The 14,311-nt window shown below is 62.3% G+C and overlaps 1 protein-coding gene across 23 annotated transcripts in view; it reads right to left on the reverse strand.

Annotated features, from left to right (window-relative positions):
- Positions 1–928: 928 nt before the first annotated feature.
- DNM1 (dynamin 1) overlaps positions 929–14,311 on the reverse strand; it is a 44,857-nt gene continuing 31,474 nt past the window's right edge. For 4 of the 23 annotated variants that reach the window (XM_036416148.2, XM_036416142.2, XM_036416147.2 and 1 more), the window contains 7 exons: positions 9,683–9,792; positions 8,048–8,159; positions 7,664–7,675; positions 7,132–7,302; positions 5,770–6,011; positions 5,196–5,411; positions 929–2,173 (listed from right to left, as the gene is read on the reverse strand). In XM_036416148.2, coding sequence (XP_036272041.1) covers positions 2,101–2,173; positions 5,196–5,411; positions 5,770–6,011; positions 7,132–7,302; positions 7,664–7,675; positions 8,048–8,159; positions 9,683–9,792 — 936 coding nt within the window. In that variant the 3' untranslated portion in view covers positions 929–2,100. Of the gene's footprint in view, positions 2,174–2,921; positions 2,957–4,292; positions 4,295–5,195; positions 5,412–5,769; positions 6,012–7,131; positions 7,303–7,663; positions 7,676–8,047; positions 8,160–9,682; positions 9,793–14,311 lie in introns of all 23 variants that reach the window. The other 19 variants (XM_036416152.2, XM_036416150.2, XM_036416145.2 and 16 more) reach the window with 17 other exon arrangements.

Consider the following 14,311-nt stretch of genomic DNA (forward strand, 5'->3'; position numbering starts at 1 on the left):
AAGGTCCCGGGTTCGATTCCCATCAAGGGCATGTACCTTGGTTGCAGGCACATCCCCGGTAGGGTGTGCAGGAGGCAGCTGGTTGATATTTCTCTCTCATCAATGTTTCTAACTCTCTATCCCTCTCCCTTCCTCTCTGTAAAAAATCAATAAAATATATTAATATATATATATATATATATATATATATATATATATATATATATATATATGTGATTTCAGAGAGAGGAAGGGAGAGAAACGAGAGAAAAACACTGATCGGCTGCCTCCTGCATGGAGCTCACAACCTGGGCATGAGCCCTGACCGGGAATCGAACCATGACCTGGCTCGTAGGTGGACGCTCAGTCACAGCCACGCCAGCCAGTGCCTTGTGTGTTTGTTTCCGGTCACTGGGTCTTGCTCCTGTGCCTGAGTACCGAACAGGAAGTGAGGCCTGCTAGCAGAGGGCAGGCTTCTGCATTGTGTGGCGCCCCAGGGGGTCTGAGCATGTCCAGTGGGGTGTTAGAGATCCGGGCCTGTCCTGTGCTGCTTGGTAAAGCCTGGGGGCTCCAGGGGGTCAGCCACAGCCCTGCCTGGATGGCTGACAGACTCAGAAGACTGATCTAACCCTGGGGAGGGAAAGCAGCCGACTTCCAGGCCAGGTGGTTTCCATTCCATGAGCCTGTTTGTTCAGTCTCTCCACCCTGCCCGCCCACACCCCACCTCCTCCCTCCAGGCTGATGGTGCGCCTGCTCCCTAGTGGTCAGAGCAGGATTCACAGCATGAGGGCCTGCTAATACCTAGGTGCTCTCCCAGTAGCTGTGGAAACGGAGGGGCCTGGTTTTATCATTCCTCACAGAACCCTACAATGGCTGGGTCCCCCGCCCCTGCACCCCAATGTTAAGCCCTCACCTCAGTGCCACGGACGAACACAGCCACCAGAGGACACACGCTTCCCCATTGTCAGAAATGGGTTTTATTCTCAGCCAAGAGACAGTAAGACTGGTAGCGGTCAGAGAACCACAAGCTGCCAATACAGCGCCCTGCACAGGAGGAGGGCGGGGTGGGCTGGCAGCAGAGGGGGCTGGCTGTCACAGGCTGGGTGGGCATGACAGGGAAGCTCATCGGAGGTGGCACGCTTTGGAGGAGGATGCCAGGGTGACAGCGTTCCCTTATAGCGGGGCCACAAGACGCCTCAAGGACAGCACGGTAATTCCAGCACTAGAGGTGAGGCCGTGGCAGCTGTATCTGTGCACGTATATATATATATCTGTATAATATATGGTTATTTATAGATATTTATAGAACGGAGCAGGAGAAATACCACTGAGGGGCACAAGTTTCACCAACGTCACGCTGGGTGTGTCAGCTCACCACTACAACAGACTAAGTCACAGAGGAAGGGGAGGCCGTGGGGCTGGGAGCCACTGTCAGTCACAGGACAGCCGTCCGGGCAGGCTTGGAAAGAGAAGTCTCCGAGGAACAGAGGGATCTGCTTAGAGGTCGAAGGGGGGCCTGGGGCTCTCAGGACGGGATGGACTTGCCTGACCCGATCGGCTGGCAGTTGGAGAGGAAACAGAGAACAGGAGAGGAGGGAGAGAGCTGGTAAGGCAGGGTAGCTGCGCCCGCAGGGGGGTGAGGGGAGGGCAGGGGAAGAAGACGCAGGTGAAGGTGTGGGTGAGGATTCTGGAAGAGACAAGAAAGGGAAGGTGGGAGGGAGCTGGAGATGGGGCGGGGCAGAGCTTTGTGGGGTCTGGGCTGGAGGCCGGGGTGGCCCTCCCCTTGCCACACACACTGGTCTCTCACACACCACCAGGCAGTGCACCCACAGCTCCAGACACATGCTTAGCCCCCTCTGGCTTCCTTCTGTGGTTCCCTATCCTCAACCCACTGGCCACGGCCGCCACTAGCGTCAGGGAGGACAGGGCTGAGCCCCAGGCAGCAGCCACCAGGCCTGATGGAAAAGGCAGGAGAAAGAACACTTTGAACCAGGAGGGCAAAACCACAAGGATGGCCGGAGGGAGCCCTGGAGGCCTCTCTGGGGGCGCAGAGAGCCCAGGAGCCTCTGAGGGACCCTGGGGAGGTGGAGGACAGGCGGCTGGATGCCAGTGGCCACAGGCTTATAAGTCTAAGAGGGGAGCCTCGGGTGGTCGGGGGACCGCAGGTCGCGTAGGTGAGGCTGGGCCCTTCCTGCTGGGGAAAAGCAGAAGAATGGAGTCAGCGGCCGGACCGAGGCAGGCGGGTTCACTGGGCGAGTCTGCGGCCCAGCTGGGATGGAACTCGGAGGGCGGAGCAGCGGGCCCGGGCCTGTGAGTCCTTGGCTGGCTGGGAGCTTCAGCTGGGCTGAGAAGACTGCCCTCAGGAGTGCATGCCCAGGCTTGGCAGCACCAGGGAGCAGGGGAAGGGCCTCGCCTGTGAGGTGTCCTGGGCCGATGGCGTGGCTGGGACCCAGAGGCTTTCAGAGCCTCCTCCCGAGATCACTGCGTAACAGAGGTGGGACTCTGCCCTCTCCTGCCCTCTGGGGGATTCGGGTCCTCGAGCTCCCGGGCTGTGACTGGCTGACTGGGAACGAGTATGGCACCCCAGGGTGACATCCCAAGGCTGCCTGAGCCCGAGCTCCCTGCCCCTATACCATACACCACAGCTCTCTGCCTCTGGCAGTGCCGCAGAACACCATGTCTGCCAGCTCGGTGCGGAGCCTGTCCCTAGAGCCCCCAGGCTCCGCCTCGGAGATCCCGAGCCGTGGCACTGAGTCCCGAGGCTCGCTGAGAAGAGAGGTGAGAGCAGCTGGCAGTGAGGACAGAAGGAGGACAGAATAAGTCTGGAGCTGCAGAGGCAGAGGGGGAGCCTGGCTCTGAAGGCCCGGTGTGCCCCGGTGTGGAGCTGGTGCAGCAGGGGCAGACACACCACTCATGCAGCAGGCCAAGAGGCATGTACCTACCGTGGCTGACTCCTCAGGGGTCACTGATAGTGATTCTGAAAGACAGCACGAAATCAACATGGCAGTTCACACGCACGGACGGGGCAGGCCTGGGGGTGGTGGACACACTCACACACACGCACGGGCGTGCACACAATGCTGTGAGGCCCCACAGCCCCGCATGCACACGCTGACACACATGCCCACAGACAACACGCATACACCTCTCCCGCCTCCCCCAACCCAGCGCCCCCACTGGCTGGCACGTGCAGCATGGATCCGGGGCATGCAGCCACTTGGCACACGGAAGCACACGCGTGGCCTGAGTCACGACACAGAAGCTCGCCCGCATACAGGAGGCATTTGCACCAGCTCCCTGCACACTCATGCCTGGCGCGCTCAGAGGGCCGTCTGCAATGCTCCGGAGAGTAGGTTTTGCTTTCTTAGGGGCCATTATCATTTCTCTGCCCCAGAGCCTTCCATGGCTCCCTGTTACCCACCGTGTTGGGTCCTAACAAGTCCAACCTTTCTGTGGACTCTGAGGCTTCTTCAAGCTGTCCCACTGCACCTAGCCCAGTGGTCGGCAAACTCATTAGTCACCAGAGCCAAATATCAACAGTACAATCACTGAAATTTCTTTTGAGCTAAATTTTGTAAACTTAAACTTCTTCTAATGCCACTTCTTCAAAATAGACTCGCCCAGGCCGTGGTATTTTGTGGAAGAGCCACACTCAAGGGGCCAAAGAGCCGCATGTGGCTCGAGAGCTGCGGTTTGCCAACCACTGACCTAGGGCAACCTTTGCTTATTCTTCCTTGTTCTATCTGCACTCGGCTCTGGCCAGCGGCTCTCCTCACTGCATCCCACACAGCCGCTCCCTGCCCAAATGCCTCCCAACTGCTGCCAACCGGAGCCTTATCTCAGTCAGCACCCAGGCCTCACTGTCAAGCTGCCCTGTGAATCCCTGAGTCTGCTCTCTCCCCTGAGGCAGGGCCATGCTGTGCCAAATGTTGCCTGTGTGTTAGCAAAACGGGAGTCAGGGCAGGTACCAAATCTTCCAGTTCCGGTACGTCAGACCTCAGCAGACCGGGGCATGTCAAATGTCCTCAAGAATCGGGACTCACGCTGGAAGTTAGCCAAGGGCTCGCAGAGCCCCATTTGTGGCTAACGAGGCATTCCTCTAGCCACGGTCCCCCTCGATCCCCACACCAACCCTGGGAAAAAGGCAGAGGTTAATGATCGCTTGGTAGAAGGGAAACTGAGGCCTTGGAAGGGACATGCCTTGCCTACAGGCCAGAGCGAACCAGAACCTCTGAGCTGCTCTTGGTCAGCACCGTGCTGCCTGCTTTACCCATCCGCTGTGATCACGGATCACGGAGAGCAAGCCTCATCACTGCTGCCTCATGAAGGCTGGACCCATGGCCCTACCCTCCAGCCACCTGGAAACATAAACAGACGCTGTGGGTCTGATTTGTGCTTCCTCAGACAGCGTGTCCGGTGGGCACAGGGCAGACTGCGTTAGACATCAGCGTGAGTGTCCTTAAAAGAGGGTCATGGATCAGGAAGCAAAGCCACGGGATGAAGTAGAATCCTTTTCCCTGAAGATCTCTGGGAAAGGGTCAGCCTTCACCCGCTCCTGTCCCACACTCCCCAGGTGGGCCCAGGACAGCAGGGCCAGAGGCAGGGGAAAGGAAGACAGCCATCGGGTGGTCCCATGGCTCCTGGGCCCTTTCCCAGCGGCTCCGTGTCCTACCCCTTTGCCTGGGTGCCATTCGTACACTCTCACACCCGTGTGCACGCCCACACTCACATCACACACCTCGCTGGTCACAGTCACAGCCGGGCCTCTGTCCTGAGGCAGAGGCGGGACACCCTCCTGGGATGGACAGCTCAAAAGAGCCAGGACTGGGAGGTGGGGACATCAGGGGACCCCTGCGTGTTAAGTGAACAAAATCCACACATTCCAGGAAGACCTGGGTTCAGATGCTCACACCTAAGGTAGGGACTGGGTGAGAGAAGGGGAGGCAAATGGAGAAAGGGAAGGAAGGAGGAATGCAATATGTGACAGATAAGAGTGAAAAAAGGAGGGAAGCGCCATGCAAGTGCTGGAAAGATGAGCCCCACCGCCCCCTCCCCAGAAACCACCTCCGGGACTCAGCGCTCCGCCAGCCCTCGGCCCCACCTCCGGGCTCCGGCACCCTCTGGCGGCCAGGGCCGAGGCCGCAGCATCCGGCCACCTCTCCCTCCCGGCCACGCCCGCCCGGCGGTCTCTTCCGCGGCTTTCCACCCCTACTCACCTGGGGACCCCGGGCGGGGCGCGGTTGGGGCGCGAGGGCACCTGGGGGGGAGGGCCGAAGGGGTCAGGGGAAGCCCCCGGCCTGGAGGGCACGGGGGGCGCCGCCCCCAGGGCGGACCCAGCAGGCGGAGGCCCAGGAGCAGGGCCCCGCGACCCGGGCCGGGCTGGGGGCACGGCGGGGGCTCGGCGCTGCGGCGTGGGGCTGGACGTGGGTGACCTGCGGGCGAGAGGAAGCCGAGGACAGGAGGCCGGAGATGAGCGGCTCCGCCCCGCCGGAAGCCCCGCCTCAGCCCCGTGCAGGCCCCGCCCACGCTCGCAAGCCCCGCCCCACGTGGTTGCCGGAAGGTTAGCCCCGCCCCCAGGGACGCCCACGTTCCAGCCCCGCCCGGCCCCGCAGCCAGCGCCCCGCGGCAAGCCCCGCCCCGCGCCAGGCCCCGCCCTCTCTAAGCCCCGCCCCTCGCTCCAGTGGGAGCCGCCCCGGTGACGCGGGCGCGCCACCGCCCGGTCCCGGCCCTCCGCCCGTGGGCCCCGGGCTGCGGGGCTTTGGTTGGGGCCGTGGGGGCCGGCCCTGGTACCTGCGTCCAGCCGGTACACTCTGCACCTGCAGCCAGGAGTCGTCCACGGGCGGCGGCATGGGCGTGCTGACGGTGGTCGTGTTGATGTCGCCGATGATGCTGAGCGCCTCCTTCAGTGCGTGGTACATGCGCAGCATCTCATCGCGCCGCTGGGCCTGCTCGGCTGACTCCTCCATCAGGGTGTTCTGGTCCCCGCACGAGTACAGGTTGGCCAGCAGCTCCGAGAAGATGAATTCCTTGGTCTGTGGGCAGGCAGGCGAAGAGAGGAGAGGAGTGGGACCTGACGCCTTTTCTGCCCGCCTCGCGGGGCCCTGCTACGAGACCGTGCCCTGGACTGGAAGTTTTGGGGGTGGAGGTCTCTGCCTAAACTCTGAGATCTCCCCAGTTTCTTCTCCCCCACCCCCCTTCCCCAGCTCTGGTCCCCTGCCCTTTTCTCAGATGATCCAGAGAGGAAAAGTGACCTGTTCAAGATCACAGATCCGGAAGGACACTCAGGGGCTATCATATATCTAGGAAAACCCTTACGCAGCATTTTTCAGCCTCACTTTCCTCGCCTGGTTAAACCCTTTCCAAGGACTTGTATGCTCCACTGGACCAAAACAAGGAAGGTAGTTGAAAATGTTCTGAGCCCTGGAGCAACAGGTATCAATGTGCTTGGATTGGGGGAGACGTGAGTGTCGGGGTGTAGGAGAAGGGTACCTGGCCTGGGCTGTGGGATATTCATGGAGAGATGCTGAGATTTTTTACACCAGAGGCCTGCGGCTTATTTGTTATTCAAATATATGTTGAACAGCTCCTACATGCCAGGCATTGTGTTGCTATCCACTTTATATTAATTTATTCCTCAACTCTATTATTATCCACTTCCTATATAATAAAAAGCTAATATGCAAATTGTCCCCTCCATGGGGAGTTCCACCAAGAGTTTGACCAGGGGGCAGAGCTGCCAACCTCCCGTGTCCCCCCCCAGCTGTGCACAAATTCATGCACCAGGCCTCTAGTTTTAAATATAAACAGGCTCAGGGAGGGTAGTTCAATCGCTCAAAGTCACTCAGCAAATCTGTGGCAGGATTTCAAACACAGTTCTAATTCTCCAGGGCCTACACTTTTTCACTAAGCCGCAGGTGGCAGTGGTTCTATGGAGTGTGTTTTAAAACATGGTCTGGGTGTTCTCAAAAGATGCAGATTCCTGGCCCTCCTGAAAACCTTCCGAGCAGGTTTGGGACTTTGGCATGTGAATCACATTATACCGTTTTCTACGGGATAGTTCTGGTGTGGGCCTAACCCTCCCTCCAGCCAACCTGGCCGCCCGCCTCCCGGGTCTCACAAGAGCACCCGCCCCCCGCGGGGTGGGGCACCCACATTGTTAATCATGAGGTGCATGATGGTCTTGGGCATGAGGTCCCGCACGGTCTTGTTGACGATGGCCATGTACGAGTCCACCAGGTTGCGGATGGTCTCCACCTGCCGCTCCAGCTGCGGGTCCATGGAGTGCATGAAGTTGTCCGAGCCGTTCTCCTCCGTCTCGCTGGCCTGCCGCGGGGAACAGAGGGCATCAGGGTGCTGGACCCTCAGAGCCAGGATCCAGGCACCCCAAGGTCTTGGCCCCTCCCCTCTAAGGGTCCCTGGAACATGCAGGCACACGGAGAAGCACCTGGCCTGCACACATGGACACTGGCTCCCCCATATGCTCTGGCTCTCGGGGCCCTGCCCGTCCCAAAGCCCCTCAGAACCCCGGACCTGCGTTTAACCTTATCTCTGACTCTCGAGCTTAGAATTTGCCTCAGTTTCCCAGTCCATGAGCTGGGAAGGGACCTCTCTAAGGCCCCTTGGTGATTCTAGAGACCTGCCAGAGGTCGGTGCCCGGCTGGAGGGGAGGGCGGGGCACACTCACCTTCTCCTTGTCCTGGGGCGGCCCACGCCAAAGCCATGAGGTCACCACACCAGCACGGCCACCGCCGGCGAGCACAGCCGAGACAGACACACAGAGGAAAAGGGGAAGGACTGAGTGAGCCCAGAGCGCGGTACCCCGACTCTAAGGCAACTCGCGACACCGCCACAGTGAGAGGGGGAGAAGAGGAGGCAGTCACAAGAAGCCACTGTCACCTGACGGGGATGCAGGAAACGCCAGCTGTGGCAGCGAAGGGGACACAGAAGTCCGCCGTTGGACTCCTAGCTCAGTGCGGACTGGGGGACATGGCGTCCCTGAGGATGGGGCCCCAGGCTCCCCATTATCAGCAGCTTGCCCCTCCCCGCCCCTCCCTGCCCTGCCACTCACCCCAACACGCTCGGGGTACACGCCAGCCCTCAGGAAGGAGGCCTTCCAGCTGTCCACCTCCTCCTGCGTCTCGCAGGCCAGCTCCAGCTGCCGATAGTCTTTGTACACATTCCTGCAGGGTGGCAGGCGTGAGGGGACGGCCAGGCCCACCCACCCGGCGCCTCCGAGCTTGCATGGGCTGCGGTCAGCGCGCCTGGGGTGCAGGCCCAGCTTTCCCGTTTCCCAGCTGGGTGATGCTGGGTGACCCTGGTTAAGTCCCTTCTCTCCAAGCCTCAGTTTCCCATGGGCAAGTCCCTTCCTCACTCCAAGCCTCAGTTTCCTCACCTGGAAGGCAGGTGAACAATAATTCCTGCCTCCTGGGGGACTGCGAGGATTCAGTGACATGAGCGCTAAAATATTCAGGTAGAGCCGAAACCGGTTTGGCTCAGTGGATAGAGCGTCGGTCTGCAGACTGAAAGGTCCCGGGTTCAATTCTGGTCAAGGGCATGTACCTTGGTTGCGGGCACATCCCCAGTAGGGGGTGTGCAAGAGGCAGCTGATCGATGACGTTCTCTCATCAATATTTCTAACGCTCTGTCCCTCTCTCTTCCTCTCTAAAATATCAATAAAATATATATTTTAAAAAATATTCAGGTAGAAAGGGACCTAGCCCTCCTCAAAGTACTCGGTGACAGCGAAGCCCTCCTGTGGATCTCAGCCCCGCTGCTCCTCTCTGACTCTGGGGCCTCCCCGCTGGCAGCTGCACTGAACCCTCGTCTCCGAGCAGGAGAAAGCCCATTAGAACGAGCCCCGGGTGAGGAGGGGAGAGGCCGGTATTGCCCGCCCTCCCCCGGACACTTACCAACCTGAGAAGGCAAGACAGGGGCTCCCCTTTGTCCCCAGTGCCTAGCAGAGTGGCCTATGCAGAGCAGGCACTGCCAGACTGTGTGAGGATGGGGGAGGAGGGAGAGAGGAGGGGAGGAGGGAGAGAGGAGGGGAGGAGGGAGAGAGGAGAGGAGGAAGGAGAGAGGAGGGGAGAAAGGAGAGAGAAGGGGAGGAGGGAGAGAGGAGAGGAAGGAGAGAGGAGGGGAGAAAGGAGAGAGGAGGGGAGGAAGGAGAGAGGAGGGGAGGAGGGAGAGAGAGGAGAGGAGAGGAGGAAGGAGAGAGAGAGGAGGAGGAAGGAGAGAGGAGGGGAGGAAGGAGAGAGGAGGGGAGGAGGGGAGAGAGGAGGGAGGAAGGAGAGAGGAGGGAGAGAGGAGGGGAGAGGAAGAGAGGAGGAGGAGGGAGGAGAGGAGAAGGGGAGAGATGAGGGGAGGAAGGAGAGAGGAGGAGGAGGAGAGAGAGGAGAAGGAGAGAGGAGGGGAGGAGGAGAGAAGAGGGAGGAGGGAGAGAGAAGGGCAGGAGGGAGAGAGGAGGGGAGGAGGGAGAGAGGAGGGGAGAGAGGAGGGAGGAAGGAGAGAGGAGGGAGGAAGGAGAGAGGAGGGAGGAAGGAGAGAGGAGGGGGTGGCGGGTGGGAAGTCTTGACAAAATGCCCGGCACAGAGTAGGGGCTCCATAAATAATTGTCAATGAGTGGCTGGCTGTGGGCTGTGGGCACTGCCCCTCGCCTCTGTCTGCGGACCCCGCTCCTCCTCGGGGCTGGCGGGGCGGCGGGCACCTCTGCTCCGTGTTGAAGAGCGCGAAGATGTGCTTGCTCGACATGAAGCCCTTCTCCACGTCCCGCAGCTTCAGGTTGTCCACGGACAGCATGTACTTCTTCTCCTTCTCCTGCGGGCAGAGCAGGGCGAGGTTGGCACTGCCCTCTGCCACGCCTCGCTCCCTGAGACAGCTCTGCGCTGGGGGTGCCCGGGCTGGGGCTCCCTGAGACAGCTCTGCGCCGGGGGTGCCCGGGCTGGGGCTCCCTGAGACAGCTCTGCGCTGGGGGTGCCCGGGCTGGGGCTCCCTGAGACAGCTCTGCGCTGGGGGCGCCGGGGCTGGGGCTCCCTGAGACAGCTCTGCGCTGGGGGTGCCCGGGGCTGGGGCTCCCTGAGACAGCTCTGCGCTGGGGGTGCCCGGGGCTGGGGCTCCCTGAGACAGCTCTGCCCTGGGGGTGCCCGGGCTGGGGCTCCCTGAGACAGCTCTGCGCTGGGGGCGCCGGGGCTGGGGCTCCCTGAGACAGCTCTGCGCTGGGGGCGCCGGGGCTGGGGCTCCCTGAGACAGCTCTGCGCTGGGGGCGCCGGGGCTGGGGCTCCCTGAGACAGCTCTGCGCTGGGGGCGCCGGGGCTGGGGCTCCCTGAGACAGCTCTGCGCTGGGGGTGCCCGGGCTGGGGCTCCCTGAGACAGCTCTGCGCTGGGGGTGCCCGGGGCTGGGGCTCCCTGAGACAGGTCTGCGCTGGGGGTGCCCGGGGCTGGGGCTCCCTGAGACAGCACTGCCCTGGGGGTGCCCGGGCTGGGGCTCCCTGAGACAGCTCTGCGCTGGGGGTGCCCGAGTGGCCCTGGCTTCTGGCTCCAGCCCCCTCCCACGGTACAGGGGCTGTCTGACCCCAGCGCCCTGGGCTTGCTGGCACCCCCGCTCCCAATGGCCCTCAAGCCATGCCCACCTCTGCAGACCTGCCAGAGCCCGAGCGCCCCGGGTGGCAAGCTGAGGGTGGCTCCCATTTCCCTCCCCAAGAAGGTCCTGGAGGCAGGCCAGGGCAGCCCCAGCCAGGGGACCCCCCCCCCCCCACACACACACACACCCTACCCGCCACCCCCACCCTGGAGCCTCTTTCGCCCCTGGCCTGGCTGCCGGGCCTGCTCTGGCCAAGCCTCTGACTTCATTTCCTGACTGCGGAGACAGGAAGGGGGGCCACGGGCCCCTGGGCTTCAAAGGGCGGCTCAGCCCCTCCCCGCAGACGCCCATGTGTTAGCAATCAGCACACAGCGCCGGCCGGCCGGCCGGGGAGGGCGGGTCTGTGCAGACACAGCTCCTCTCCCGCCGCGGGCGTGCCCGGAGCCTGTGCCGCAGAGATGTGTGTCTGAGGAGGTGCCCGGCACAGCGTGCGTCCATGTGAGCACGTGTGTGTGCCCGTGAGGATGTGTGCACATGCATACAGATGTGTGTGGCGACTGTAAATGTCTGTGTCTTGGCCTGGACGTGACTGTAGGACACGGATGTGCGTCCGTGTGTTTCTGTGCAGTGTTTGTGTGACGGGCTGGACGGGCTTGGTTTATCTGTGGTCTTCTGGGAGGAGTTGTGCGTGTCCGTGAACGGGCATGTGAGTGCCCGGCCCACGTGCACACATGTGTGAGTCTGGTGGGGGCCGGCGTGTCTGGAGGATGCTGTGTTAAGGGGAAGGGCCCAGAGATTCCGGGGAGGAGGGGCAGGGGGCTCCAGGATGGGGCTCTGGGAGGAGAGGTCTCTGCTGTGCGGGACCCAGTGCCCACCCGCTGCCACCAGGCCCATGCTGGGGCGGGGGGGGGGGGGGGGGGGGGGGGGGGGCAGGGAGGAGGTCTGTGTGGGTCTTGGGGACTCACGGTTTGGGCAGGGACCTCAGCCCCGCTCCCAGGTGGGGCTGGGTCAGGAGAACCCTGCTCCCTGTCGTGGCCTCATCCCGCCCACCTCCCTCTGCCCCTGCGCCCGCCTGGCCGTCCGTCAGCCGCATAAAGCCCTCTTTATGCCAGGCCAGTGGCCCGGTGGCCGGAGCCCCAGGGCGGCGGGGGAGGAGAGGAGGAAGTTGCACAGGAGGCCAGGGAACATCTGGAAGCGTTCGAGGGAGGCCCCGCCGCCACAGCCCCAGCTCCGGGGTTGGACACGAGGCAGGAGTGGCCGCCTCCCCCCAGCCCTCCCTTCCTGCCGGCCGGCCCCCTCCCCAAGCCCCTCCTCCCCAGCCACAGCGCCTGCTCACCCTGCCACGTCAAAGGAGGCAGAAGGGGAGCCGCGCGGAGAGGGGACAGCGGGCCGTGGGCTGGCGGGCTGGGCCGGGGCTGGGTCTCCAGGACGGGCCGAGCTCCCACAGACAACACCGCCGCCACCACCACCGCCGCCCGGATGGACCACTCCGTCTACCCAGTGTTTAGACTATCTGTTCAGGACTCGCACATTGTACAGTAGTCTGCACATTGGTTAGGCTGGCTGGGTTAGACCCTCGGCGCCGCTGGAGCTGGAGCTGGACCGCCCGCCGTCCGGAGCCGGAGCGTGGAGCTGGGGCAGGGGCGCGGGGCGCGGGGGCAGAGGGTGGGCTGGGGGGAGGCGCAGAGGGAGGGGGTGCCGTCCTGCTGTGAGACGTGGGGGTGCTGGGGGGGTGCTGAGGGGGTGGTGAAGGGGGTCTGAGAAGACGGGGGAGTTGGTGAGAGTTGGGGGTATGGGTAGCTGTCTGCCCTGAGGGTCACCCCAATCCCAAAGATTGGAGGGCCAGCGGCCGGGGGAAGAAGGGGGACAGGTCCCCTTCCCCCTCAGCCGGGCCCCCCTCCACGTCCCCAGATGTTCTAGTGCAAAATCCCACTCACACCCAACACACACACACCCACAGCTCAGCACCCACACACACAGCACTTTCAATCACACATGCATGCCCCAAGCACAGAGCAAGCACACACACACACTCACACTCACACTCACATACACATTCACACACACACTCATACACTCACACATTCACACACACACATTCACACTCACATACACATTCACACACACACTTATACACTCACACATTCACACACATACACTCACACACACTCACACACACACATTCGCACACATTCACCACACATTCACACACACACTCATACACTCACACACATACACACACATTCACACTCACACACACATTCACACACACACACATTCACACACACATTCACACACACACACACACACACACACCCTTTCAACGGACCACTGGTCCTCTCCCATCTTACATCCCAAACACATACATATTCACACTCACACACACACACACATTCACACACACACACTCACACACACTCACACACACACACACACACACACACACCCTCCTTAAGCCCCCCCCATACACTGACACACGGAACACAGCAACACGCTTGAGTCATGCTTCAGGCACACACAGTCTGCCCCCAGATACACACAAGACCCTCATGTACCGAATATACCTACATGCTTACACCCCAAACACGCTCCCACAAAACACTGGCACACAACGGCCACAGCCTCCCCTCCCCCTCCCAGCACTCACTCCACATCCCCCCGCCCCTGTGCACTCAGGGCCCCTTGCACACAGCTCCGCTCCATGTACACACAGAGCCCAAGAAAGACCCCTTTATGCCCAGGTGGGGGACCGACCCCCAGACACCCCGTCCCTGCAGAGCCGCCAGTCCGCCCCTGCCACATGTCCGCTGTGGGGCCCGCGGTGGGCACTCCAGCTGCTGGGAGCCCCTGGGAGCCCCTGGGAGCCGGCGGGCAGCAGAGCAGGAAGCAACGCCCCCACGCCCGCCCGCCACGCCACCTCACACTCCATCCCTGCCCGGGCCCCTGTGCTGGGAGAGGCCAGGCTGGAGGTAATGAGGTCCAGATGGCTTGGCGCCCCTGCCGGTGACGACAGAGGGTCCCGCCCAAGGTGGGGAGGAGGCCGGTCCAGGCGGCTTGAAGGGGGCAGGGAGCGGGAGGGGGGTGCCTGGGAGACCACCCCCCCAGCCCTGCTTCCCCATTGAGAGTGGAGGGCGCCCCCTTCTCCAGGCCCTCTCTGGGAGAAGAGGTCCCCTCCCCCACACGCGGCCAGCTGGAGTTCATTACCACAAGCCCCCCCAGCCCTCCCCGCGCTCTCTGGTCACCTCTGGAATCCAGATGTGGAAGCCAAACAGACTCATTCTTAAAGGAGACCGGCAGCAGGGGAGGGCGGGGGCTGGCGGGGGGTCTGTGTGCCCCACTGGGCAGGGAGGGGTCTTGAGGGGCGCCCCTGTGGGTCCTGTCACTCCTGACCCCTCAGCCTGGAGGCGCTCTGGGCACCCCCCTGGATGCTGGGGTCTGGGGTGCAGGGGTTAACGGGGCGGCTGGAAGCCGGACTGTGTGTCACGGGTCTGCGGGGGCCACAGGAGAGGTGGCGCGCCCTGGAGCAGAACAGGACGGCTGCAGGGCCGGGGTCTGGGGTTAGGAGGGTGCCCAGCACCCTTGCCCACCCTCTTGAGGGTGCTCAGCCCAGGCTCCCCATCCTGCCACGCCACCTTCTCTGCCCGGCCCCGATGAGCCCCAGGATCGCCTGGCCCTGGTCCTTGCCGCCCAGCTCCACCCAAGGGTCTTCGCTGGGATTTGTAAAACCCCCCGTTGGGTCTGAGCCCGACTTTGGCC

This window comes from Pipistrellus kuhlii, unplaced genomic scaffold, assembly GCF_014108245.1.
Source record: "Pipistrellus kuhlii isolate mPipKuh1 unplaced genomic scaffold, mPipKuh1.p scaffold_m20_p_53, whole genome shotgun sequence".
Taxonomy (NCBI): Eukaryota; Metazoa; Chordata; class Mammalia; order Chiroptera; family Vespertilionidae; genus Pipistrellus; species Pipistrellus kuhlii.